Raw genomic sequence first — 27944 nt, forward strand, 5'->3', positions numbered from 1 at the left:
TCTCTGCATGCGCTCAGAAGCACTGCTTCGAAGCACTTCAGGACAGAGGCTTGGCGCTGAACCTCTGTGCCGGAGCTGAGCCTAGCGTGGGAGAGAGCGCCCTCGGCTTTTTTGTCCTCCGCAGGGCGGAGCCGGGCGCGGGCCCGCGGGGCGTGTCTCCCCACCTCCTGGCGGCACCTGGCCCCTCCATAGGCTGCGGCTGCGGGGCTCCCTCCTCGGCGGGCTGGGCTGGAGGGATGACAAAGCAGCAGTGGCGGCGGCCAGCCCAGCTCAGCCCTCCCCTTCCTTGTCCTCCTCCTCTTCCTCAGGCTGCCCAGCAGCGCCGCTGTTATGGCAACCAGCCCGCCTCGCCGGAGGAGCCGATGATGGAGCAGCGGCCATGGCCCGAGCGGCGGCAGGAGCAGCGGCAGCGGCGGGAACCGAGGGCGGCGGCGGCGGGAGCGGCGCGGGGGCCGCGGTGGCGGCGTCCGAGGAGCGGCCGTCGGGGGAGCCGGCGGAGCTGTCCCTGGAGGAGGTGCTGAAGTCTTACGAGCAGCCCATCAACGAGGAGCAGGCCTGGGCCGTGTGCTTCCAGTGCTGCCGCGGGCTGCTGCAGCCCGGCCCCGTCGAGGAAGGCGCGCCCGAGCAGGAGGCGCGCCGCTGGGGGCCCGCCGGGCGCATCCGCGACACCGCCGACATCCGCCTGCACCGGGACGGCGCCGTCTCAGCCTGCGGCGAGTACGGCGTGGCCGGTGAGTGGGGCACGAGCAGGGCGGCACCACGGAGCCGGGCCGAACGACCCACAAGGGCGGCGGCGGCGGCGGCGGAGCTGGAGCGAGGGGAGCGCCCCCCCCCGGACTCGGGCAAAGCAACCTTCTCGTCGGTTTTTGCTGGGCTGTCCGGGAAAAAGCTTCAGGGACGGAGGCGCTTTGGAGGGACTGCGGCTGAGCGCTCGGCCCCTCCCCCGTCTTCTCAGCCCGCAGGGATTAAGTTGGGGGGGGGGGAAGCTTTTAGCTAAGAGCTAAGCGCACCGCGAGTGCTGGTGGGGGGGGGAGCAAAGAGGGCTTCTGTGTCCCGCAGTACCGTAGCCACCCCCACTCACCTGCTGGTCCCTACCTGAGAGGCTAGTGAGCGGGTGTGTCCAGAGCTCTATACATAACGGGGAGGTGGGGGGACGATTCCTTGGCAAGGGAAGAGCCAACTGCCAGGCTAATACCCTCCTTTCCTTTCACCCTCATTTCCTTTTTTTAAAAAAAAGTCTGGAAGTATTCATTGGTGATTTGCTTTTGTGATTCCTGTTTTAGAATCTACTAATATAATAGTGAAGCCCTCCAAGTACATCTAAGCACGTATGTGTGTGTGGTTCCCCCCCCCCTTTCTGAGCCTGAAATGTGTTCCAGAAGTAAACAAAAAAGTGTTATGGTGGGAAGTGAAATCTTGCTTCGGCAAGATAAGGGGCATGTAAAGACTCTCCATTAAAAAACAACAACCTGGACTTGTTGTTTCTGAAGGGCAAAAGGTTTTAACAATTTGGTTGGTTCTGAATATCTCAAGGGAAGAACTGGAGGTGAATTGTGGCTGGGGCCAGCCTCTCCCCATGTGCTAACTTAAAGCTGTTTTCTTGGAGCCTGAAAGCAGCCTGTTCCCAAGTAGGCAGAGGGAATCCTAAAGGCATCAATCTGTCAGATGTGATGGCATTTGAGGACGTCCTGTTTTGTAGGAGTTGGTCTCTGTGCATTTTGTGTTCCTGCTGATCCTTGCTTATAAACAGACAAAACTTAATTCTTTGGAAAGGAAATTGAGAAGCAGAGAAGAATTAATTCAGGTTAAGTAAGCTGAAGGGACTGTTTTCTACATGCTCTCACTTCTATGAATCAAAAGATTGTGTGTGGGGTCTCCACTTGAAGGTGAAAGGCACTTAAACTGCAGGAAAGTAGATACAGTATCATCATGCTTTAAAACCAAACCAAACAAGCCTCCTAATGGAAGACCCGCCAGGTATGTTGCGATTGCCTTAAGCACTGCAAGGCTGTCCCAGGGCCAGTGCTAACATGAGGGAAGCTGAAGCAACTACCGCAGGTGGCAAATGCTATGGAGTGGGTGGGGAGTGGGCAGAACTGTGTGTGCCCTACAGCCTGCTTAAACTAACTTGCTCCCTTGAGTGCAATTGTGGAAATCTAAGAAAGCTGTCAGTCTGGTTGACTTTTGTACGCGGGGGCGGGGAGGTGCAATCCTGGCCACCTCAGGCAGCAAAATGTCTTGGGAAGGCCCACACGTTGCTGTAGAAGAACATTTTCCTTTCTAAAAGTTTTAACACTGTTGTATTTGGAAATAAAAGCTATACGTATTGTGATAACATGACAATATAGCAGCATATTAACAAATCCTTATCCAAATTAATTATATAATTTTATTATGTGTTACCCAACCTCTTTGCATGCTTTTCTGTTAAAGCAAACCTCTTCCCTGCCCCACCCCTCCCCCACTTGCCTGCTGTCACGCAAGTCCAAAGTCTAAGCTTCCCTGTGCACCTGCAAACTGGGTGGGGATCCTGGATTGTAGTAAGTCCTGGATTATCTTTCATGTGTGAGCAAAGAGATCAAAGTATCTCCCAAGGACACACTTCACATCCTTGGTATGTTTATGATGTGTGTAATTACAGCAGCGGCCAACACAAATCTGCTGCAATTTGCGGAGTGTTCTCATGTGCTAGCATAAACACAAGCCATTCCGTGCTTGAGTCACGCTGCTTGCCTTCATCATTTAGTACATCCATGCAAGGCAGGTGTAGATGTTTAAGAGCTATAGATTCTGCCTTGTTATCTGTCTCCAGGGTAGGGAAGTGTTTTGGCCCCAAGGGGTGAGCCAGGCCCTGTGTGGCCTCAGGGACATCAATGTTTGGGTGCTTAGCATCTCACAGTCACCAGCCACACGGCAGGTGATGAGAGAATTGTGTATTGAATCACTGCAAAGCTGCTCCCTTTGTGGCTTCTCTGAAATGCAGCAGAGGATACGTTCCCACCAGCGACGCACATAACTAATGCACACACACATTCATTTATGCTCTTGCATGCATCTCAAGGCTTGGGGCAGGCAGGAAGAGCTGCAGAAGACATTTTACCTAGAAACCCACTGAAGGGTTTTGGGAATCAAATGTGAAAGCTACAATACCTATAAAACATCAAAAACGCCACGATATGAAAGCTATCAGCAGAACTAAAAGAGACAGGATGTGTGTGACATGAAAGCGGCATGAAAGGGAATTAAAAAGCCCAGGAGGAAAGGGGGGGCTTTGACTGGCAGCACTGAAATGACGTCAGTGAAGCCTGTGGAGAGCATTGCACAGTCAGGAGGCCACCAGCAAGAAGGCCCTTTCCCCTGCAGCCTGTTGACACACCTTAGATGATGGGCAGCCAAAGGACAGCCTCTGCTGAAGGTCTTAGAGTGGGGTATCTAGTGTGCTGTCCTCCAAATGTTGTCGGACTTAAACTCTAAGCAGCCAGCATGACCAATGATCAGAGCTGATGGGAGCTGTAGTCCAACATCTGGAGGACCACAGGTTCCCAATTCCTGTCTTGGAATATGGGCAGGTAGGTGTTGAGATGAGGTTTTAGACTACAACTCCCATCACCCTGTCCATTGTCTGCTGACTGAGGTTGATAACAGTTGCAGTCCAAAAATTCTGGAGGGCACCAGGTTAGCGATGGATGATGTTGGATTTACCAGTGAAATGAATGGAGGAAACTGACATGCATATGCCTTGGGTTCTCTTTCAGCTGCTTATCTCTCTCAATGGAAAAAATGCACTCCTTGCCTAGTTCAAACAGGTTCTGGGCAGGTTGGCGTATTGCCATGTTTCCTGTTGGAGGCAAATTGCTACTTGAATATGAAATTCAACAAAACCAAGGAGGTTCCATCTCCTCAAACAGCTACTACTCTTTATCTCAGCCATGCCAGTAATTATTTATATTTTTGAAGAAAGTGTCCTGAAGTTAGGCTCCAGCTATCAGGCAGTGACTTGTTCCTTTGGGCATCCTGAGTTCTTACGTTGTTAACTTGGTGTTCTCAGCCCATAAGCAGAGGGTCTCTAATGAAGCTGAATGTTGGAATATTCGAAACAGACAAAAGGAAGTGCCTCTTCACACAGCACATGGTTAAATAATGGAAATCGCTCCCACCAAGGGCAGCAATGGCCACCAACTTGGATGACTTTGAAAGAGAATTAGACAAATTCACAGATGTAAAGACTATCAATGCCTGTTAGTCACGATGGCTATGTTCTGCTTGCACTATTGGTGGGTGCAGTATTGCTCTGGATACCAGTTGTTGGGAATCACAAGTTGTGAGGGTGCTGTTGCACTCAGGTCCTGCTTACAAGCTTCCCAGAGGCATCAGCCTGGCCACTGTGAGAACAGGATACTGGATTAGGCGGGCTATTGCCCTGATCCAGCAGGATCTTATTATGTTCTTATGTGTGTGCTGCACACACATATATATACTTACCACCCCCTCGGTTCCCTTTATGCATCGGATGAATCCTGTTGTCCACAAAAGCTCTTGACTTCACAGCTTTATTCTGTGCTCTGTCCGCCGAAGCTCCATTCCCCACTTAAGGTAGGTCTGTGGTGGATGGAAACAAGAGGCAGGATGAGCATGTCTGTCTGACACTCATGTGCTTTGTACGGAACTTGTGTCAAGAGGGAAGGGCCATGGCTCAGTGGAAGAACATCTGCTTTGCATGCAGAAGGCCCCAGGACCCATCCTCTCCCCACCATCTCCAGGTAGGGCTGGGAATGTCCTCTGCCTAAGACCCCGGAGAACCGGTCTGTGTAGATTATCCTGAGCTAGATGGACCAATGCCATGGTCTGATTCAGCATAAGGCAGCTTCCTAAGAGTAATTCACAAAGAATTGAGGCATCAATATCATGACTTCCTCTGTGTGTATGTGTGCGCTTGTGTGTGTGTATGTCCCTTTTGTGTGTGACTCTCCTGTTGCGCAGCTGAAGAAATGAGGATGTGCCTACATGCAAAGAATTGAGATGTTCTCAACTTCAAAGCCACTGTCCTGTTGTCTAAATTTGACGACCTTATTGTCCTAAGCTTCATATATCTGAATCAGTTTGGCTGCTGCTACTTTACCAATCCTCACCAACAGGCACCGAAATCCTTTCCATTGTGCTCATCCCCCAGAAAGCACTTCACAATCCCCCATGTTTTGACATCTCTCTGGTGTCTGCAAAGGCAGGTAGCAATTCTATTTCAAAATTCTAACTCTTTCCTGCTAATCCCAAGAGAACGAAATACAGGAAGGAATGCATGGGGAAGGTAATTGTTTTCTGTTTTGATGTTCTTTGTCATGTATGAAAACTCTGAAAGAATAAGAGAAGCCTGGAGGGACAAAGCAGAATGGAACCTTTTGCCTTTGTCCTTGCAGGGGCTGCAGCTGGTTGCGTGGGAGTCTTTGCAGGAGTAGCTATTGCTGATCTGCTTGTTCTGATAATATTTACTTAGAAGCATTGCAGAGAGTGCCTTAAAAACTGGTCTGCCCGGTTCTGGGCTATACATAGCCTAGCCTATGATTGTCAGCAGCTACTAAAGGGTCACTGACTTCTTGACCTTCAACCAACGATGCAAAGCGAAGGTGACTCTTTTGGTGCATTTAAATCATTCCAGCCCAAGAGCTCTCTCTCTCTGCCCACAGGCACCACTGATGTTTTAGTGGGGAGGAGGCCAAGAATTGCATCAGTTTAATGGTCCCTGAAGGAACATGGTGATGAACAGTAGCAGTATATAGGAAGGAATCTTTGCTGCAGTAGAGAGAAGCTCAGTTCCTAGCATGTTACTTTCCAGCATCCATGGTATCCTGAAAACCTTGCTTTATATAGCTAGGGGTGCTTCCAGAAGGACGCTTCTTAAAAATCATATATGGGGAGTTCAGATCTGATTTCTACGTGTGTGTGAGTCGCACATTGTTTCCCACTATTTCCCATCCACATTAGAGCTTGATGGGATGTATCTGTGCTGAGCTGCTTTGCTCTTCCTCTCTGCCATGTCTCCCCTGCCCTCCTCTACCTTTTCTGTTCTGAACATAAGAAGAGCCTGCTGGATCAGATCAGGGGCCCATCTAGTCCAGCATCCTGTTCTCACAGTAGCCAACCTGATGCCTGCAGAAAACCTGCAAGCAGGAGCTGAGCAGAAGAGCATCTTCCCCTCCTGTGGTTTCTAGCAACTGTTACTTGGAAGCATTTCTGCCTCCAGCTGTGGAAGCAGAGCATAACCATCCTGGCTAGTATCCTCTGATAACCACCCTCCTCCGTGAATTTGTCTAATACTATTTGAGAGCCATTCAAGCTGGTGGACAACATCGCTGCCTCCTGTGGGAGCAAGTTCCTTAGTTTTAACTATGCACAGCATGAATAAGTCCTGATTCTTTTGGACACACCTGCAGGTATTTTTGCATCTGTGTGCACTTCCGGGGAAAAAACCCACTGGAAGTGTGCAAGACCAAATGTAACCTTCCTTTAGTTATCACGCTTAACAGTAGTTAAAATGCAGACTTGTGCTTTTGAGGAGGGTGCAACTTTTCCCATTATTTAAAAAATAATCTTAATGGTGAACCCTTGCACAAGAACAATGTTTAGCTACATCAGTCTGCAGTTTGATTTGGTGAAGGTGTGATGGGTAAGCAATATCAAATAATAATAATAATACCCAGTAGGCCTCTGTAACCATTAACAACACAACCACCTGTCTTCCTCAGCCTACCCCAAAAGAGAGCAGCAATTAAATACTGGAATGAAGAGTCTTGTGCAAGACCAGCACATAATTTTGCGAAGTGTTTTTAAATCTTGATGTATGGCACTTTCTGCTGCCATCCCCTGCATGTTCTGTGTGGAGATTCTGAGAGAGCAGTTCCTCTGAAATCCAGAGGATTTCCTGTTGAAATCCAGATGTGCTTTCAGTCTGTGGAACGTAGGTATGCCTGCAGATTGTGCTCATGTAAGGAGCAAATGGAAATAGGGGCATGGCATTAGAAAAAGCCTACTCAAAGTGGTGGTCCACAAAATAGTGCCAGTCCATAAGCCATCAGCTGCCAGTCTGTGAAAACCTCATCCCGACTCAAGTTGGGTGAGATGCCCCAGGGACCAATATGGTGCTGGTTCCTGACACATTGGGGCGGGGGGGGGTAGGAATTGCTGGTCTGCCACATCAGATAGTTTGAGAAGCAAGACTAAACTCTGTTACAAATGACTGGGTTGGTTCCCCACCCCTTATATTTTTTCCTTTGTCCATCAGAGAGTTCTGTAAAGCTCTAAACCTTGCTTATATCTACTTCAACCTAATTTAAATATACCATTTACATGCTATCTCCTGCCCTTTTGAGACCAACAGAGAAACTGTAGTGACTGAATTTCCATGTTGGGGACATTTTAATGCCAAATGCAAAGAGAAATGTTTCCTGCTTAGCCTCTGCAGTTCCTCTTTCAGGGACTGGTTGATAATGGAACTGGAGTCAAGGGTGAATTGTGATACATGAGAGATACTAGGAACTGAGAGAGGGGCAAATCCGTTCACCAGCTGACTTTGTGCCCCTTTTACAAGGATGCAAATCTGAGCTGCTGCTGCTACTTTCTTTCTTTGTGTGTCTGGGTTTTTTTAAAGTTCTTCTGCTACAGAATTGCTGTGTGGTGCTGCCTACAGAGATGTTTAGGAGATGCCTTAATTTCTCTGAAATGTCTCGGAGTTGCTGAGAATCTGCTGAGTCTGTTAGACTGCGCTTTGCTGATGCGGCTGCCCTAGCAAGTTATGCCTCTTTAACAGCTTTTGCTCCTGTTGTCCTGCTGATAAATGGAATACAGGACACTTGCTCCATTCATGTGGCTGTATGAAGCCATGCTCAGCTTTCTTCCAATGCAAGGCAGCTAGTCTGGTGCAGCTCCAGATATTTTGGAGTACGATTCCCGTCAGCCCCAAGGAGGATGGGACCTGTGCAGTCCACATCTGGAGGGCAGCATGTTGCCTCCCCCCACCCATCCTAGAGGTAGGGCAACCTTCCCTAGGATATTTCAGGTGTTTCAGGCTACAGCTTCCACCTGCCCCAACCAGGACAGCCATTTCCTACTATAATACCTCTCAGCCGTGATGGGAGTTGTCCAAAATATTTAGAGGGCACCAGCTTGGGGAAGGTTGTAGTATTTGCCAAATTATGAGAGCATTGATCGTTGGCTATGGAAATAGAGATGGCTTATTTGAGCCTTCTTTCCCCAGCACCTCTTGGACAGAGCGATGATGGGAAGGCCCTTAAACAGAAATAACAATAGGCTATATTGTTCTGATTTATATCCTCGGGCCTTTGCCTATAATATTCCTCAGAGCAGCTTACAATCATTTTCAGTATACAGTAAAAAAAACTTTTTGTTGTTGTAAGAAGCGCTGCCCCCACTACCACCACCAGGACTACCCTTCCTCCACCACCTGCAAGCAAACAAACCCCAAACCAGTCTAAACAGCATTGGGCAGCCCTGCAGAACGCATCCTCGACCTCTGTGCTGTGCATGCTAAGAGAGAAGGAGAGCTTTATCCCTTCAGTGTCACTGGAGACAAGAGGCACTTGTGTGGGCCAGGTTGACCTTTCTGCAGGGCAGCCTATAAGTGGCTCATTGATTGGGGAAATGGCAGGAAATGGGGGTCTGAGCTCCCTCGGGTCACAGGGGGCATGACAGCAAAGTGGCTCTGAAGCACTGCGGACAATTATGGAAAATGGAGCGGGGGGAGCCTGCCTTGACTGCTTTATCCCTGCCTGGGAATGAAAACCTGCTCCATTTAGTGCTCTTCTTCTCTCCCCCCCCCCAAAAAAAATAAGGCTCTGCATTCATAAATGGCAGGTTCTCTGAGGACTATGGTCCCCAAGTGGGTGAATTTAATGGCCTGCCTTTTCAGGGCTAATTTCTGTATTGCCAAAGATGCACTTGGAAAAACACTTTTTGCCCCAGAGAGCCTTTTATTTGCCTTTTTGACTGTTGGTGCACCAGCTGCCACGTGTCTTTTTTCTGTTTTGTTTCTTTTCCAAACTCCCACCACTCGTGCATTTTTGCTTCTTCCCCTCCCACCTCTTGATATTTGGAGTTCACAGCCTGTCCCTTGCAGAAGAGGAGGAGGCTGCTGCTGCTGCTGCTCTTTTAATGTTCACAGGCAAACCCTGATTGTTCATTTTTTCATGCATGCACTTGAGCCTGATCTACAGGTGCAGCAGACAGAGACTTTCAGCCATGCAGACTTACACCACCCCTTCTTTACCTGTATGGCTCTCCATGATGATTCACTGCCAGCCAACCAGGACTGAAGAAGGCAGTACTTAAATGACACATTTGGGCTTGGAGAAGGAGTAGTGTGTGCTGGTGTATAAAACAGAAAATCATCATTGGTACAATGACAAGCCATAGTTCGCCTTCACCATGGAGGGTAAAGCAATAATAAACAGGGGTTTGTAATTATTATAATACCTCAAGGTAGCATACAAATAACATAGGAACAGCTAAAAACATAGCAGGGTGAGAGAGTCATTAAAAACATTTAAACACCAATAGAATAAAAACTATATATGAACATAAGATTCTAAAGGAACAGGAAAAGAAAGAATATTTTTTTTCCTGTCTGACCAATGAAAAGAGACTTGAGGGGAAACTGATGAGATCTCAAGTCCCCATAAAAATAGCTACTGGAAGTTAGTTTTTGTTTTAAAGAGTTTGGGGGGAGAGACGAGCATTACTGGGCAGTTGGCTTGGATAGGGTTTCCCAGTCTTAAATCAGCTTGCCTTGGGACAGAGAAACTGTGGCTGTGGGGAAAGGGGAATACTACTCGTTGCCCTCTGACCATAAGAGATGTGAGTGTTTTTTATGTCACTGTGGTTCAGTCTGGCCTGCATCAGGTAATGTGTTGCATGCATGCTGCTGAGTGGGCTTTCTGTGAGCACCCCGGTGCTGTAGCTGAGCCAGCCATTCATTTTCTTTGAGAGAGCTGTGGCTTTGGCACCACCTCCCTTAATGCATTGAAATATGTATTAATCTCTTTCCCTTGGACTTGGTTCTTAAGCTGTCCTGTAGGCCTCTTTGGACAGTGTCTACAGCACCCTTTGAATTTCTGTCTGGTCTGTAGTACCAGGGAATATGGGCTCCTGCTTTGATAAGGGAAGGAGGCTGGGTTGGAATCCTACAAAGGTGCCCAGGTGAATCTGGGTCCTTTGTGTCTGGCCTGGCTCTTGTGGTTGGGAAGAGTGTGTGTGTAAGTGGGGCATGTGAACAACAAGGTGGTATAACGACCCCAACTTGACAATATGGGATATGGTTCCAAAAGGCAGCAATCTTAATGGTGTCATTTTCCTCTTGCAGAGCTCCCATTGACTTTGACACCCTCTGCTGAAGCCCAGGTACGTTGTCGATTCCCTCCTAGGAAATAAGGGGTCACTGAAACTTGCCCCCGAAAGCCAGCATTATTGGATCATTCTGGTGACCTGCTAAAATGCTTTTATCTCAGCATGTGGGTGAAGTCATTCTGCCTTCAGCCAGTTGAAAGACAGTATAGATTTTAAGAGATCAGTGCAGAAAACCTCAGTCTGCTAAGAACATAAGAGCTCTGGAGCTGGATCAGGCGAAAGACCCCACCTTCTGGTATTATGAGAGAGGGAGAGATATGCCTTCTGCAGGCCATTTATTTTCTTTAAAAGCTCCTATCATGCTTTAAAGTGGTGCAAGCAGAACCCTTCTGATTCCGAGTGATTTCTGTGTGTCCTCCTCCTGAGAAGACCTCTGGGGGAGGCTCTTTCCTCTCCCTTCCTCCCCCCCCCCTTCCCAAACTCAAAGCAGCTGCAGCTCCACCATCAGCCCATCTCTCCTGGGTGCCTGTCGCCTTGGTAGCTAAGCCCAGGGACCAGTGCTCAAGCAATGAATAATTCACAAATGCTGAAGCATAACTATATTTAATGAGCTGTCCCAGGCCAAATGAAGTCCCTCCTTGATCCCATTAGAAATGGCCAAAATGGTAGCTGGGAGACTGGGGTAGTTTGGCTTCAGATGGGCCGGGAACCAAAAGCAGCCAGCAAGGGAGACCTTCGGCAGGTGCCATGCACCTGCTGCATCTGGTTTGGAGATCTTACAAGGGTGGAGTTTAGGCCCTTTTTATCACTTTGCATACCCTGAACATGTGTATCTCCCTCTCCCTCTTTCCCCACGTCCTCCTCTTGGCCTCCACAGCTGAGCTCAACTTGACATGACAGTATCTTTGTTTTTCTTCTATCAATGTACACCTCTTCCCTTTATGGCTGCCCACCCCCCACTCAAGTTTCCCACAGGGGAAGGAAGCCAGCTAACAGTGCAGCTTCTGTTTCTGCTCGGAGACTCTTGGCTCTCCACATCAACCCGGTTCCCTGCGGGGGGCTCATGTTCCCCTTGACTTCTAGATAATGGAGCCCTGGTGTTCATGGTGCAGAGAGCAAGGGAAACAGGAGGGGGGACAGAATGCACACCTTTGTTTGGGAAATAAAATGAATTGTTTTAAAAAATCATTTCAGTAAATCTCCAATACAGTGGTACCTCGGGTTACATATGCTTTAGGTTACAGATGCTTCAGGTTACAGACTCCCCTACCCCAGAAATAGTACCTCGGGTTAAGAACTTTGCTTCAGGATGAGAACAGAAATTGTGCTCCAGCAGTGCAGCGGCAGCGGGAGGCCCCATTAGCTAAAATGGTGCTTCAGGTTAAGTACAGTTTCAGGTTAAGAACAGACCTCCAGAACGAATTAAGTTCTTAACCTGAGGTACCACTGTAATACCAACAGTAACAACAAGAACAGTATACAACACAATACCTGCAACTAAGTGTTGCGGTATATTCTCCCTCTCAAAAGGAGTGCTCCTGTTCAGAGTTCCAGCCAGATACTGCCTCTGAGAAGGGCATCCCGCTCCCTACCCCCGACATGGCACTTGGGGAGCACTGCCCCCCGCCCCCCCTTGCGACTCCACTGGCTACATGTAGCCACATCTTCTGTTGATTTGTCTAATCTGCTATGAAAGCCATTCAGGTTGGTGGCCATCACTTAACCTTGTATCCTAATGATACAGTCTCACCTAAACAACCTTTTTCCCTTAACCACCTGTGTCCGTTTGCTTGCAGATGGTGCAGTCTCTCGGCTTTGCGATCTACCGAGCGCTGGACTGGGGTCTGGATGAGAATGAGGAACGAGAGCTCAGCCCTGAACTGGAGCGGCTTATTGACTTGATGGCCAACAGCGATTCAGAGGACAGTGGCTGTGCCACGGCAGACGAAGGCTATGGCGGGCAGGAGGAGGAAGAGGAGGCTGTGGCGGAGGGCACCCTGAGGGCCGTGTGCACCTTCAGCCAAGCCATGCGGCTATGTGCTATGCGCCTCACACAGCCCCAGGAAGCTGAGGCCCACTACCAGGCTGTTTGCAGAGCCCTCTTCCTGGAGACGGTTGAACTGAAGGCTTTTCTGGCCAAGATTCGCGATGCCAAGGAGGTGAGCATTGCAGTGGGCTGTGTTGCCCTTGCCACATGGGCATTGATGGGAGGGCATGCATGGCAGCATCAGCGCTGCTTGGCCCCAAGAAGGAGCATGTGTGCGCTTGTGACATGTTGTCTGCTTGCTAGGTGTGTCAGAGATTTCCGTTGGAAACGGGAATGGAAATGGCTGCTGTTCTCTTGTTCATCCCATGCCCGGAATGGAAATCATAGAGTCTATATTCACTACCGGCACTTCCAGTCCACAAATGATGTATAGTCGATTACTCTCCCCCACCCCAATTTACATTGCATTTCCTTTGCACTGAAATGAATAGGCTGGAATAATGAGACTACTATAGAGCTTATATATTTTATGTAATCAATTGCATAATTTACATGATCCTGCTACCACCGACAGTGAAACCCATGATGCAGTTTTCTGTAGAAAACAAACTGCAGCAGAAAGGAAGCAGTGCTGCTTGTGACGAATGTAGGGTGGGACGTAGCCCTCTTGCATCCCTACTATTCACGTGGCAGCTTGGAGAGTTACACAATGACATGTCTCTGCCTGCAAGGAACTAACAGTTTTAAAAATGCAGTAGGGAAAACAGTGAAAGGGAGAGTCAAGGGAGGAAAGGAAGATTTGGGGCAAACGGCAAACTACAAGCCTTTAGCTTGATTGGAGTTCAGGACATGCTCCGTACATGACAGCATTTCAGCTTTGTTGGAAGATGCACTCCATGGATGATGGCGTCACTGCTTTTTGCCTGAAGCTGCAACATGGATAAGCTTCCTACACAGAAGCTAGAGGAAGGATAAGGATGCTCCAGACCCTGCACCCACCTGTATCTGCAGAGCAGTGACCTTGTTGCTCTGGGAAGGGGAGGCATCAATTGTCTGTAGAGCTGCGGCTGTTGTTAAAGAGGCTGTTTTCTGCCTCATTGAGCTTATGAGGCTGCTCCTTCTGCCTGTCAGCCTGAAGATGGCACCTGTGTGTCCCAGCTTGGTCTCTGTGCAGGCTGCCTAAGTTGCAATGTGTAAGCTGAGAATAGGGGGAATTCTGGTGGCAGTTGCAGAACAGGGTAGATAGGGATGATGATCCTGTGGGTGTCAGAGAAGGGAAGCTGTATCTGGGCTGGAGCACAAAGGAGGTGGCTGAGTAGTTAACGGCACCTGGGCTGGGGAAGACGGACTCAGTGGGGACTGACTTCCCTACATCCTTTTGCATTGGTGATGCATGTTGCAATTCCTAGTTGCTGGCAAGGGGCAGTTTTCTTAAAATGTCTGGGGTTCCCTGGCTTTTGTTTTGTTGGGCTTTTTTAGTTTTTTAAAGCAATAGTATCCTGCATAAGTCCTTGGAATTTGATAGTTAACAATTTAAGGCTGTGATCACACCATACATTTAAAGCACATCCCCCTTTTCAACAACCCCCTGCCCAAATAACCCTGAAATGGTAGTTTATCCCTCAGAGAACTATAATTCCCAGCACCCTTAACAAACTACAACTCCCAGTATTCTTTGGTTGGGTAGGGGAACTGTGCTTTAAATGTATGCTGTGTACACAGCCTTAGTCACTAAGCTTGCTGATTAATGAACAGTGACATTTCCCACCTTGCGCAGACTTTGCAAGAATTCCAGGGGAGGGAGGGGAGATGGAGAGAGTAGGCAGTGGGCCACATCCTGATGCACTACCTGTCCTTCCTTCTCTACCCAGTTCCTGGTCTCTCACATGCAGCCCATCCCAGTTGTGTAAACACAGATCCTTCCATGAGAATTAGGCACCTTCCCTACTTCCTTCAGCTGTTTCCTTGTATAGACTCTAGCTGGGCTGTTGTAAAAAGCCAGCAGCAACAGCACCTCCTTCTGGCCAATATCTCTGATCAGCAGCAACCTCTAGCCTACTGAGCTGCCCTTGTAGAATCTCAGGGAAGCTTTTCTTCTGGGAATGGGCGGAGCAGCAATTTGCATTCCTCTCATTCCAAAGCTTCTAAATGACACACCTGCAAAGAGACATCACCTGTCTCCTGGGAGGAATAAAGGAGGGCAGGCAGGCAATGCTTTCACCTGGCTCTTCCAGCACAAAATAATAAGTGACATCCTTGTGGGCTTGTCTCATGGGCGGAAACCTATTAACGCTAATTAACTTGTTGCTAATTAATAACTCTGCAGCCAAGCAGTTCAGAAGGGATCATGAGCTACTCTAGGAAACGATTTCATGGAGACCCAGAATTCCTCCTGGCACATTTTTGCCTCTCTGGAGGGGTGAAGTCTGGCCATACCTGCCCTTCCTGGGGATGAAATTTAACACAGCTCTTCACAGCCACTGTCCTTAAGTCAGGGATGGAGAACATGTGTGTCTGTCAGCTGCTGTTAGATGCCTAACTCCCATCAGCCCAGTGGGAGTTCTTATTAATATGTTAGAGGACTTAGTGGTTGATAAGATAAATGCCTTGTTTACCATGGCCTCTGCCTGTTCCATCTGTCTGCAGTAGAAATATGATGTGGGTTTCTCTAGCGGGAGCTGACAAAAATACATTGCAGATTTGTTAAGTGGAAATAACTGTTTGTACAATCGCATCCCAGTAAAGCAGCTTGGTGGCTGTAGGGCGCCAAAAATATGGCCCTGTGGCAATTAGTGTCTTTTTGGGTGGTGGATCTCAGTAGATTTCACATCCTGACAGAATCTAGAAAAACTAACAAGTCCCTCTGGGCTGTTGGTCAAAGGGCCTGTATTCTACTGCTACTCTCATTGGTGACACTCTCTGAGGAGATGGCTGAGTGGCCTGTGCAGAAGGAAAAGCTAGCCTGTTTTTGTTTCTTGTGGTGTGCAGATGCTGACGAAGCTGAAGGATGAGGATGAGAAGCTGACGGACCGATCAGCTGCAGATCTAGACAACCTGAGGAACACAGACTGGGTACAAAGTGATGGGGGTGGGTGGGATGGGGGAGTGTCACCTGGATAAATGGCTGGTGGCTCTAGGCTAGCCCCAGTGGGCTAACCATGGCAAGAGCTTCAAAGCTGGCCAGTCAACTTCAGTTTCTTGGACTAATCCTGGGGCTGCCAGGAGAGGCGCCCTGCATGCTGGTCCTGCTAGGCGTGGCATCAATTGCTACTCCAGCTTCACCTGCTCCAAATTGGGGGAGATTGCAAGGAGGGAATGTATGGGCCGTGTGTGTGCGCGCGCGCTGGGGGGCTATGTGGCACAATGGCCTTAGGCAGAGTTCCCCAAGGTGGACCCAAAGATGGTTTACAGAGGCTCTTCCTGGAGGAGGATGGGGCACAAGGTTTATGCCAAGCCATTTCTCACCAGCAACTGATATTTCTCTGCCTGCTGCAGGCTCGGCTGTGGGTCCAGCTAATGAGGGAGCTCCGCAATGGAGTCAAGCTCAAAAAGGTCCAGGAGAAGCAGTTCAACCCCTTGCCCACTGAGTACCAGCTGACGCCCTTTGAGATGCTGATGCAGGACATCCGGGCCCGCAACTATAAGCTCCGCAAGGTCATGGTGAGTGAGGTGGGTGGATAGGAGTCCCTGGCTATTTTGATCACTGCAGCAATAGGGCCCCTTTTTCTTTTCCTTTTTGTCTCTACCCCTGCCTATACCTCCCAAAGCCTGGTCGCGCTGGACTGTGTAAAGTGACAGGGAAATGCCCTGAAAAGAGTGGGATAACACTTTGACATCAGTGTCATCTAACCTCCCCACAAACAAATCAGAATGAATGCTCAATAAACAGGTTGTTCGGAAGCGCCTTCCCAGTGTGTGGCTCCTGGGAGTCAGCAGGTAACTGGCTCTGCCCCCTGAGCCACCTGTTTTGGTTCCTCCTGATGGACCCACTAACAGGGGGGATTCCCACAAGCCTCAAGTCTGCCCATGCTTGGGTCATAGACCAAGTCCATCCATCATGCTTGGAAATATTTCCAGAGACCCTCTCGGGAGGGAGCTAAAACTGGTAGGATCACACATGTAGCGGCTCACACTTTCAAAGCTCCTTAAGGCATTCACCAAAGGCAAAACTTGGGACTGGACAGGTCCTGGGAAAGAGGGACACTTGGATAGCATCCAGCTGCTAATTCTTCCTCTTTGGGGCATCTACCAGGTGGACGGCGACATTCCTCCCAAGGTGAAGAAGGATGCGCATGAGCTTATCCTTGACTTCATAAGATCTCGGCCGCCCCTGAGACAGGTAGGTGGAAAAGATTATCCTTAGGAAGAGGAAGTTTTGGGTTGGCCCTGTAGCCTGGCAGGGGTTTGCTTTTGGATCCAGGGAACCAAACATTATGAACTTAAGAGGCTACTGATTCCCTAGCCAAGCAGATTGGCAGGGGACTCTCCCGGTTATTTACCTGCTGTTTTGCAATCTCCATCTAATTTGTGGGTGGCTCAACTATTGGGAAACCCTTTGAGAACCTCATGCCAATAAGGAGTGTGGTCAAGGTGGGCAAGGCCACCTAAGGTGTATCTACACAGTGTCTGCAAGAGAGGAATGGGCATCTTAAGCCACACTCTGGGTCCCTCCAGTGTTTTCTTCTTAGGGGGACTGTGCTGTGCAGGGAAAGAGGATCCTCCTGTGAAACTATTTACTTTTTTCTTGCCACTGCTGTGTGGCTGCCACTGGCAAAATCACGAGGTGTCTCAGGTTGGGCAGGCAAATGAATGCCTGTGGGGATGGGCAGACCTTGCCCACTGCCCAACAGTTTGCCACCTCTGTCTCAACTGGCTGTGCCAGGGCTTGATCCTGGGGCTCTTCTGTAAGCTGAGAGCATGTGCCCTGCAACTTGACCGATGGGGGTTATACTTGGACATGTGGAACTTCTTGTGCAGTTGCTGTATCTTGGTCACCCTGTCACCTTAGTTTTGTGGGATCAACGTGCCTTAGGGATCCTTAATGAGGAAAGTGGCAATTAACTATATAGCCCTTCTGAAAATGAAAAACTGTCCTCCCGACCTGGCTGCAGGCTTCGGAACGGAGGCTGCGCCCCATTCCTCAGAAACAGAGGACGCTCCATGAGAAAATCCTGGAGGAGATCAAGCAGGAAAGGAAGCTCCGACCTGTGGCATCCCGGCACCAGAATCAGAAAGGTAAGCCTGCGATGATGAGAAAGGCTAAGGGGAATCCTTAATGCTGTTGGGATACTGCCAGGGAGACAAAGGCCATCATGATTCCACGTCGCCTCCGGATGATCCATCGATCTCCCGTAAATACAGTATCATTCAATTAGTGACACGAGCCTCAGAAATAACATGCCACATTCCAAGGCAAACTCAGCAGAGTTTGCACAGCGAAAGATGCAGTCAGGAGAGCATTATTTACAACTTTATTCAGCGTTGGTCAGAACAAAGGAAAAAACATGACTGCCTGCTTTGATGTCCAGGCGCAGAGAGAGGAAACAAAAGCTATATACAAAAACAGAAACATCCTGTGAACAGGAAATACGCAGGCTGTGACACAACAACCTGCTCCCTTCTTAAGGTGGAACGGAAATATCCTAACAAATGCTAGTGTGCAACATGTTCATCAGTAAGTACATGGGGCCACTCGGGCCATATTTGTATAAGGTATTTGTATGCCACTATCATTCACATTTCGATGCTGGGTCCAGAAATTATGTGGGAAATGGGAGGGGCAAAAGTTGGGACCTAAGTTATTGGGTTCAGTGGGAAACTCTGAACTCAAAGTGCAAATCTCAGAGATATCAAGGTGATCAAAAAACCTGGAAAAACTGAAGAGATTCTGTTTTGTGGAACCAGCTGTTACTGTGACTGGTGGAAGATGGCTTTGAAGCTGTCTGAATGTCTTGGATCAGCCAAAACATACGGAGGGCACCAGGTTAGGGAAGTAGAGTTAGTTACACAAAACACTCTCCAATGCGAGAAGAAATGTCAGTCATGTGCCCAGTGTATTCCAAGGATTGTACTCAATGCTAGTCCTGCTCAGAGTAATGAACATGACTAAGTAATTTCAATAGGTTTTCTAGTATTTGGTTAAATAGGATTTGGTTAAATACAACCCAAATGTATTTTTTTAATAAAAAGGAGAAGCAATGTCAAAATATTCAATATGTCCAGCAATTTATAGATAGAAAGGGGCTGTATCCAATGTTTGTCCTACTCAGAGTAGACCCATTGAAAGTAATGGACATTTTAAAGATGTTTCATCACTTGCTGTTTTCCACCCTGGGCTTCTTTGGGAGGAGAGGTGGGATATAAGTAAATTGGGCACGTTAATTTCAGTGAGTCTTCTCTGAATAGGATTTAGGTGGCCACAACTCTAGAAGTTGTTGTGCTCCTGCTGGGCCCTCATGGTGCTGCCATCCTTGTTCTTCTCCTCTTCCAGGGTTTGGCTCCCTCCCCTGCATCCTGAATGCCTGCTCCAGCAATGTGACCTCAACTTCCTGCATCAACCTCTCAGATGTCTCCGACGCCAATGCCCTGCCCCAGCGCCAGAGGCCGAGGGTCTTGCTGAAGGCTCCCACGCTGGCAGAGATGGAGGAGATGTTGACCTCGGAGGTGAGGACCAAGCTTTTTGCCTCTCTTGACACCTTCAGGAGGAAGCGTTCTTTAGCCTGCAGGAACTGGTGCTGTGCTTCAATGGAGACACTTTGCTACCCTATTGCTCCTTGGTCCCAGCCACCATGTTGCCTTGTACTGCACATGGCGCCCAGAGGTGTCTGGAAATGGTGGGGATGCACTTTGTGGTGGTGCCTGTGGAATCAGCCTTCAACTGCATTGCCTGATGTTACCAGTTGGCACTAGGGATGGAGGATAAATTAGATTTTGTTGGCATTTTAATGAGAAGTTACCTAATGCACACTTCCTGAACCGAAATAATTACCCTTTTAAATTTGTACTGCTACAAATTTTGCAATGCAGTTCTCCAGCCAAACAGTCATGCATATATGAAGGGGAAGTGAGCATTACAATACATAACATACAAAAATGCATTATGTTGGAGAAAATTGCTTGCAAAAGTGTACATATTAGTCAAAATGGCATACGAAAGTAAAGTCACACTAAAATGCTGATTTTTCAAGAGGATTAACAATATATATAATTTTAAAACCACAAACTGCTGCATAAATGTGGAAAAATTAGAAAGCTGAAATGGGCAGATTCACCCATCTCTGCCAATCTCTGGAATTACAAACTTAGAAGTGTTGTTGTTCTCATGTCCTGCTTGTGGGCTTCTCATTTGATTGGGTGCTGTAAGAGCAGATACTGGAGTCGATGCCATGCCCGCACCCCAGCCTGACCCAGCTGCTGCAGAGATTTCCTGATGTTCTTGGGCTCAAAAGCCATTCCCTCAAGTGTGACCTCTTGCATCGATGAATACACCTATTCCTGCTCCCTTTTCTCTACAGGAGGAAGACTCTCCAAGCTCTGAGGCTGTACAGGAACCAGGTCCACTGATGCCCCTGAAGCGTGACCGCTCTTTCTCGGAGCAAGACTTGGCCCAGTTTCAGAGCGAAAGCAGCGGTGGCCAGCCTGACTCAGAGTATTTGGGACCCAGCGGGTCTGAACCGAGACCCCGCTCAGGTACCGAGAGCCCTGCATGGACCAGCATGGAAAATACGGGCAAGTGCACTCCCCACCCCCCTGCTTTCCAACTCCACCCAAGCCTTTCTTCCTAACTCTCCACACACTGACACTCTGGTTCTAAGTTGGTTAAATGCATGGTGTGTTTGCAGCCTAAGGGACCCAGCAGCTCTGCACTAAAATAGCATGAGTCCTGCACTGACCAGTGTGGAGGAAATGGGCAAGTCTGTCTGTCCCTGTCTCTCAACGTGCACATATACCAAGATGGCACTGACTCTGGTCTTGTTGGCATTCTGTCTTTGTCCTCCAGGTTCGGTTCCAGCCAGCTACCAGCAGGCTCCCTGTGGTGCCAGTCCTTTCCCCCCCAAGCATGGCATCCTCAGCTCTGTGGACGAGAAGTCAGAGGCTGGTTCCAGTACTGCCTCAGATGTCAACTTGAAATATTTGTGGCTGGTAAGTATCCGGTATGAATCAAACTCTCATGGAGTGTGGTGTTCCTATGCATTGGGTGAACTCCCAGCCTGTGAGGATAGGCAGGGAAGGAGCATCCGTTCCCTGTCCCGGTCTTAGTCTGGCATGCCCCATAACATGCAGTAAGCTGAGATGTTGTCACAACCTGGAAGAAAACTTGCATAGAATGAATGGCATGGGTGGAAGGGAGGGAGAACTGTTAGGTATCTGTAAGGTTTGGAGCATGGGCCCAGAGACTCAGATTTGCCTAAAATACACTTATGCTAATTTATATGTATAGATACAGATTTACAAGTTAAATATGTCACAAAAGGCAAACCAGGCAATATCTCTGCTCCAGATCGCTCCAAATAAGTTCTTCCTTTTCCTCCCACCCCAGACAGTCCCAAATTGGTTCCTCTTAAAGTCATCTGCCTTTAATTAATTTCCTTACGGACACTGCTCCAGATAGTCCCCTTCATTTAGTTCATTCATTTGCCCCAAAACATGGAGAGATAAAGTAATCTTAAATTAATGTATTCCTCCAATTAATATTACATCACCAAAATGTGCTTGTGGCACTCAGGAAAAAGGTTTGGGGCCTGAGCCCCTTTCCTCCACAGCCTTATCAACACCCCAGTGGGTGGTCTGAATACACACTATGGGGCATGGAAAGATCTGTCTGTTTCAGTTTCCTCAGGTTCCCATTTTTTCAGTCTGCTGGAAACAATTTAAGGAACAGCGTAACATACTGGGCTCTTCCACTGAAGTGATAGGTGCAGATCCGAGTTTTGCTCTCCTATTAAAAAGGAGCTAGCAGGGGAAGAAAGACTTGGGAGAGTTGCTGCTGGTCAGAGTGAACAATACTGGGCTAGTTGGACCAACAGCCTGGTGGTCAAAGGTGGCTCCTATGTCCTTCTGTTCTCTCCTCTCTCCAGCAGGAGTTCAGCCACCCTGTGGAGAGCCTGGCACTCACTGTGGAGGAGATGATCAATGTGCGGCGGGTGTTGGTGAAAGCAGAGATGGAGAAGTTCTTGCAGAGCAAGGAGCTGTACAGCAGCCTGAAGAAAGGGAAGGTGAGAGTTGGAGGATGCGGGATGGGGTGTCTGTGTGTGCTGCTGAGCAGGGGCCTCTTGCGTTGAGCAATAGTCCACTTGTAAGCTCAAGTGTCTCCTTTTCCCCTCCCCTCTCACCACTCAGATCTGCTGCTGCTGCAAAACCAAGTTTGCTCTGTTTTCCTGGCCCCCAACTTGCCTGTTCTGCAAGAGGTGAGCAAGCTCTGTTTGTGTGGTCTAGGCCCGGGAGTGTTGTTGGTTGATGGCTGCTGAAGGGGCTCCTTCTTTTGATCTGATGTTGGTTTCCCCTTTTTGGTTTTAGGTCTGTCTGCAGCTCCTGTAGTCTAAAGGTAAGAGACTCTTGGCTCTGCCCATGACATGAATATGCCCCTTGGTGCCAGAGCAAAAGGTGAGCCCACTTGTGGCTCAGAAGATGGTTTTCTCCCATCTTCTGAAGATCTACACCAGATAAGGGCCATCCAGGTGTCATTGGACTCCAACTCCCATCAGCCCCAGCCAGTATTGTCCATGGCTAAGAATGATGGGAGCTGTAGATTGAAAACAGGTCCCCTATCCCTGACCTACAATAAACATCTCCTTCCCAATACAGTGGGATACAGTGCAGGCCCTTGCTGTGGTGATGACTCCCTGTCATGACAGTGATGTCCAGTGCTCCTGCTCTTCACCTTTGCTGAGAACCTTTCTTTCTTATGTCCTCCTAGATCAAGATGCCTTCAAAGAAGCTTGCCCATATCCCGGTCTATGCCCTGGGCTTTGAGACCCTTCCAGGCTCATTGGGTACAAGGGCACCTCCATTCCGGAGGAGGGAGGCTTTCCAGTAAGTAGGACCCCCGCACACTCTTTGCATCTGTCTCCCCCACCCCCATTCGTTCATGATGGCACTGTGCTCTGTATGATTCCTGGTAGAGTTAAGGGCCTTAAATAGAACAGTGCAACGTTTTTCCTACCCCTCTTCCTCTGTCATCCAGGATTGGAGACAACAGGCCTTACAGCAAATGCTTAGGGAGAGAAATTTGCCATTGCAAATTTTATGTGGTCTTAGCCAGGTCCAAGAAGGATATGAGGTGGCAAAGTTTTTCCCAGGGCACTTGTGTGCTCACAATTCTATGAATACACCACAAAAGACTGGATTAGTTTTCTTTTAAATAAGTTCTACTATTTATGGGAGTAAGCTTGTTTGCAGAGGTCTTACTTGAGCTACAGGGGGCTGAGAGTTCATACAGCTGAGCAGCAGAGCTCTGTGTAGAGTGGAGCTGGTACCATCACTCTGTCTTCTTGAAATCATGCAGACATTTGAAAGCTGAGGAGGCTGGGGTTGTTTGCAAGATGGGATTCAGGTGGCTTTAGAAATGAGTTACTACTACTACTATTAATGAACTAAATAGTTGCACTAGTGGGAGCCAGCACAGAGAGTCCCACTAGGGCAACTGGGCATTCCTTCCATTCTCCTCCCCCACAAAGTAGCTTTGGGGAGTTGAAAGTACCACCAGAATAGTGCATGATGGGAGGAGAGCAGAGTTCATTCCACCATGAAATTGGAAATGCTTACGCCAATGGAACTATTGCCTTAGCACAAATCCACCTAATAATAATAGTCATCAATATTATCATCATCACTCACCTTTCCTCCAGGGAGCTCAAATTGGGGCACTACATGTGTCTCCCCCTCCCATTTTATCCTCACAAACAACCCTCTGAAGTAGACTAGGCTGAGAGGTAGGCTAGGCAGTGCACTTCATGCCTGAGTGGGGATTTGAACCCTTATCCTGCTGCCAGCCCAGTGTTCTAGCCGCTACGTCATCGTCGTCATCCTAGCTGAGCCAGGGGGATGTCAGTAACCAGGCTTAGTTGTCTTTCTTGGGGCGTTTGTGACAGATCCCCCTCTGCCCCCACCCCACTTGCCTTTCCAGCTCCTTGCAGGGCACGCGCTGGCGCAGCGTGGAGGAGGAATTCCCGTACATCTATGCGCATGGCTCTGTGCTCAAGGATGTTTGCAGCGACTGTTCCGGGTTCGTCACGGATGTCGTCAGCTCCAGCCGCAAGAGCATGGACATCCTGAACACCACCCCGTGCAGGAGCCGCAAGACCCAGTCCCTTTACATCCCTTCCAGTTAAATGACCCACCTCTGCTGCTGGTCTCCTCCACAACCCCCCTGCCCTCTGCACCCAACCTTCATTCTTTGATCCTCTGTATTTCCCAGCCCCCAGCAAGGAGGATGCAGGTGCTCTCTGGCCAAGGAAGCTTCAGCTGGCTTTGTCTGGACTTGTTGCCTCCTGGCTTCCTTGCTTCTCTGTCCAGCCCATCTCCTCCTTTCCCTCCATCCCAGCCTCCCGTGAACATCCCCTGCCTGGCCTGCGTGCGTGTGTACATATATACATAACCTTATAGAGACACTATATTTATATCTGTCGATCAGCTGTTGTGGTCCATGGGCTACGTTTGGGCTGGGAATGCCCCTGCTTGGCAAACGAGGACTCTGCTGAAGTCTTCCTAACCACCCACCTTTTTTGGATTGTAAGAAAGATGGATTTGGGGCAGGATAATTCCAGAGAGTTTGGAAGCCTGGCCATCTCAGTTGCTGCAAATGCAACCTAGAAATCCCAGATGCAGCCACCCCAGAGGTTGACCTTGTTCCCTTGAGGGCTCTGCCCTTTCAGTCATACTAGTAAGAGAAGCTCTCTCTGAGATGTCTTACTTGTGCAGCTTTCTAGTCTTATGGGAAGCAGGCCCATTGTGCCATGACCTGTCTGCTGCTTTCCAATATCTTCCTCCAAGCAGTTTCTCCCCCCGCCCTTCTTGGTGATGTCTTGATTATCTGCTCCCTCCCAGCACCAAGCAGCAGGAGGTGCTTTTTAAAATGTGTTCAGACTATCATTTTCTGTTTTCTAATCCCTGGTATTTTGGGGCTCCTTGGGTTTAGGAGGCAAGGGGTAATTTTTGTAATCATTTAGACAAAGGCTGAACATTTCCCACACAGTGGGTTTTGTGTGGCTGTCAGAACTACAGTTGGGGGGTTGCATGGCTGCTAGGGATGAGCCAGGCACTGACAAGACTATCAGCTGTGTGTGGCAGGATCCTGATGGCAATGTCTCCTCGTGCAGAACAGGACTCTGGCTCTCCAAAGGCTGATAAGATGAGCAGTCTATTTCCACATGTCCCATTCCCCCACTCCATTCAGGATTGCCTTGAAAATAGAAAACAGAAGTGCACAAAGGAGCTCTCCCTGTGAGGACAGAATGAAAGCCCGATCCAGCCCATGCCAGGCCTGGGCTAGGGTCTCACTTCTGCCCTTAAGAGAATTTGGAGAGAGGAGATTGGGATATGCAGGGCTGCCCCAGAGTCTTTCAACCACCTTCCCTGTCAAGCCTGCTGCTGTGGTGGCCAGCACATGTAAATTGGCTGTGCCATGGCATCCTGAGCTCATCTTCCCTTGATAGCTAATTTCCAAACCCTGGAAGCACCCTAAAAACAGAGGCTGTAAATACAAAATCCACAGCCCTAATATGCCAAATTAGCACATCAGCACTATACATTTAAAGCACTATGATACTACTTTAAATAGTCTTGGCTTCCCCCAGTGGCGTAGCGTGGGTTGTCAGCACCCGGGGCAAGGCAAGTAATTTGCACCCCCTAACCCGTGGTAGCCAGGTAGGGGCAGAGAGCTGCGAGTGCGAGCGCGCCCCCCCCCCCCGATGTTGTGCCCGGTGCGGCTGCCCCCCCTGCACCCCCCACGCTACGCCACTGGCTTCCCCCAAGGAATCCTGGGGCATGTAGTTTGTTAAGTGTACTTAAGAGTTCTGAAGAGACTCCCATTCCCCTCACAGAGCCACAATTCCCAGCATTGTTTAACAATCAATCCTTTGCAGGGAATTCTGGGAACTGTAGCTGGGGGGTGGGATACAGGTCATCTTATACCGCTCAGCACCCTTGACAAACTACACTTCCCAGGGTCCTTTAGGAGAAGCCATAATTGTTTAAAGCAGTATGATACTGTTTCATATGTATAGTGCAGATGGGGCCTGAGACTATTGAGTGTGACTAGCGGAATGGGGAGTAGATCAATTTATCTTTGACAGATGGATAGAAAAGGGTCTTGCTTCTCCTACCCTTTTGTCTTTTCCCTGGATCAGTTTTATTCAACCTGGATGGCAGCACTTCTGCCGTCTCTGGTCTGCTTATTTCTGCCAGGGATGATGACAGATCTGCCTTTGAATGTTCAAGTGTGAGACCAGGCTGGGATAAGCTAAGTTCCTCGCTAGCAATGGCAGCCCAGTCTTCTTCCACCAGTGAACCATTCAGTCTTCCGAGCAACAAAGACAGCCAATACCCTGTGGCTCCCTAAGGATGCAATTTATTATGGTATAAGCCAAAGGTAGACAACATGGTGTCCTCTGGGAGTGGTGGACCACAACTCCCATCAGCCCTATCCAGCATGGCTAATGGACAGAAATGATAAGAACTGTAGTCTACCACATATGAAAGGCACCCCAACATACGCTTTCATGGACTAGTGGACCACTGCATCTGACATAGTGGATTTCTAGTCCTCAAAAGCTGATGCCATAATGAATGAAGTCTTTAAAGTGCCACAGGACACAATTTTTTTTATTTTTTGGTTATATTTAGCCTTGTAGCTCTGGGCTTTATTCTGTGGCATGAGCCATGGGCTGCAAGGTGCCAGCCTGGTGTTACCCATTTGTCCTGTTGAGAAAGTGGGCTTCAGCACAGCCACTTGGGTTTGGCAAGAGCCTCCATGGCTCCATTCCTGCATGTCGCCTACCCACAGTGGCTCCGCTGCTCAGGATCTCAACCGGCCACTTAAGACACCCTTGGACCACTTCTGTGGCTCAGAACTAGCACCATCTCCTGCCAAGCCTGCATACAGTCTCAAAAGCTGCACACACACACACACTCTCTCTCCCCCCCCCTTCCTCTTCCTGCCCCAGGGAACGTAACTGCTTCCTAAAGTGCCACTAGTTTTGTGTATAGCACCATAGAGCTCCACATTTTGTATCTTGCCAATACTTGCAAACGCCAAATATACAGTTCATGCAGTCGGTGCTTTATAGTGGAACAGACCGTGTACCTGCAGGTGCACAGCTGGATGTGCAAATACCTACTTGTACAACCAGTCAGTTATGGGGTGAGGATTAAGTGCTTGTCACTTTGCACATGATGCAAGTGGAAAAAGAAAGGACTGAGTTACACAGGGGACTGAGAGAGGACATTGTAGAAACAAATCAGGTGGAGTGTTATGAGGGTCAAAGAGGAAGCCAGGTGTTTGCAGTGAGTGCTCAAGCCTGCTTTTCCTCGGTGCTGAGAAAGGAAGGTAATCCAGCTATAGGAACAGCTAGTGCTTTTCACTGCCACTGCTACTTCTATTGCTGTTTGTGCCAATCTGCTTGCTTGGAGTCTTGCCTTGGCTGCATCGTGCTGGCTGCTGCCTCTGGAGTTCAACATGCCTTATCACCCTGCTCACCTTCTTTGCAATAATTCATTGCACTCTGTGTCAAAAGGGGTGTGTGTGCTCCCTCCTTTTTCTTGTATGTTCTGCCTGCACTTACTCTCCCCCTCAACCAATGTTTTATACGCAGCCTGTATTGTAAAGAGTTGTAAATAAAATGTAAAGTGAAACTGATCTGGTGGTGTGGCCTTGCTAATAAACACCTCTGGGCGGTGGGAAGTTTCAGATTCATCCAGCCCTAGTGGTGACTGATGGTGCTTTCCATGATATATATATTTGCACATATATAAGGGGTTGAGTGGGAGCATTAAGACTCCAAGAAATCCTGTTCCCCAATACTGTAACTTTGGATTCTCAGTGAGCAAGTCAGGTCTCTACACCTCTTCCCAGCTCCAGACCCAAGACTGCCAGATTCTGTTGTTCTCTTTCACACCTTCATGATGTCAGAGGCTGAGATCTCCTACCTGAGTGACAGCTTTTTCTCTAGAAACTGAAGTGGCTTCCAGGTGTGCATATACTGTATATGCAACAAAGTCCAGGATGAATAACAAAGCAATAATCCAAACAGGTAATTTCTATTCTCTTAGTCCTAAATATTTTTATTGCCATTTTCCTTTTTACAGTGTCTCCCAATTACAAGGAGTGTGATAGCAAAAATCTGAAATAGCATTTTGATAAAATAGAAATCACTGTTAGGCACTGTTACTTCATTTAGAAGTGTAAGAGATTGCCTATCACCCAATTTACTGCACTCTGTAGCTCAGGGGGCAAAAACAAGAGCAGCAACAACAACGGAATATGCATGACCACTGTGGTATTTATACATGCTGCTACATTTCCCAAGCTTGAATGGGTAGTTTCTTTGGAAAGCCAACTAAATTAATAGAAGGCCAAATATAGAGTTTAGTTTTGTTTGACCTTGCC

At 48.6% G+C, this 27944-nt stretch overlaps 1 protein-coding gene across 3 annotated transcripts; it reads left to right on the plus strand.

The window, feature by feature from the left end:
* The first annotated feature begins 189 nt into the window (after window positions 1–189).
* Window positions 190–27194, plus strand: SPIRE2 (spire type actin nucleation factor 2). 3 transcript variants are annotated; one of them, XM_083513628.1, is made up of 15 exons: window positions 190–731; window positions 10370–10407; window positions 12150–12512; window positions 15329–15412; window positions 15836–16000; window positions 16593–16679; window positions 17452–17575; window positions 18831–19003; window positions 19855–20068; window positions 20340–20482; window positions 21418–21555; window positions 21680–21747; window positions 21857–21884; window positions 22257–22372; window positions 23466–27194. In XM_083513628.1, the coding sequence occupies exons 1-15, from the start codon at window positions 380–382 to the stop codon at window positions 23668–23670; spliced, it is 2298 nt and encodes a 765-aa protein (XP_083369754.1). In that variant the 5' UTR covers window positions 190–379; the 3' UTR covers window positions 23671–27194. The 3 variants fall into 3 exon arrangements, with proteins under 3 accessions (XP_083369754.1, XP_083369752.1, XP_083369753.1); XM_083513626.1 differs by having other exon boundaries at window positions 259–731; window positions 21421–21555; XM_083513627.1 differs by having other exon boundaries at window positions 259–731; window positions 19855–20029.
* Window positions 27195–27944: the final 750 nt, after the last annotated feature.

Source organism: Podarcis liolepis (genome assembly GCF_965112155.1).
Source record: "Podarcis liolepis genome assembly, chromosome: 7".
Taxonomy (NCBI): domain Eukaryota; kingdom Metazoa; phylum Chordata; class Lepidosauria; order Squamata; family Lacertidae; genus Podarcis; species Podarcis liolepis.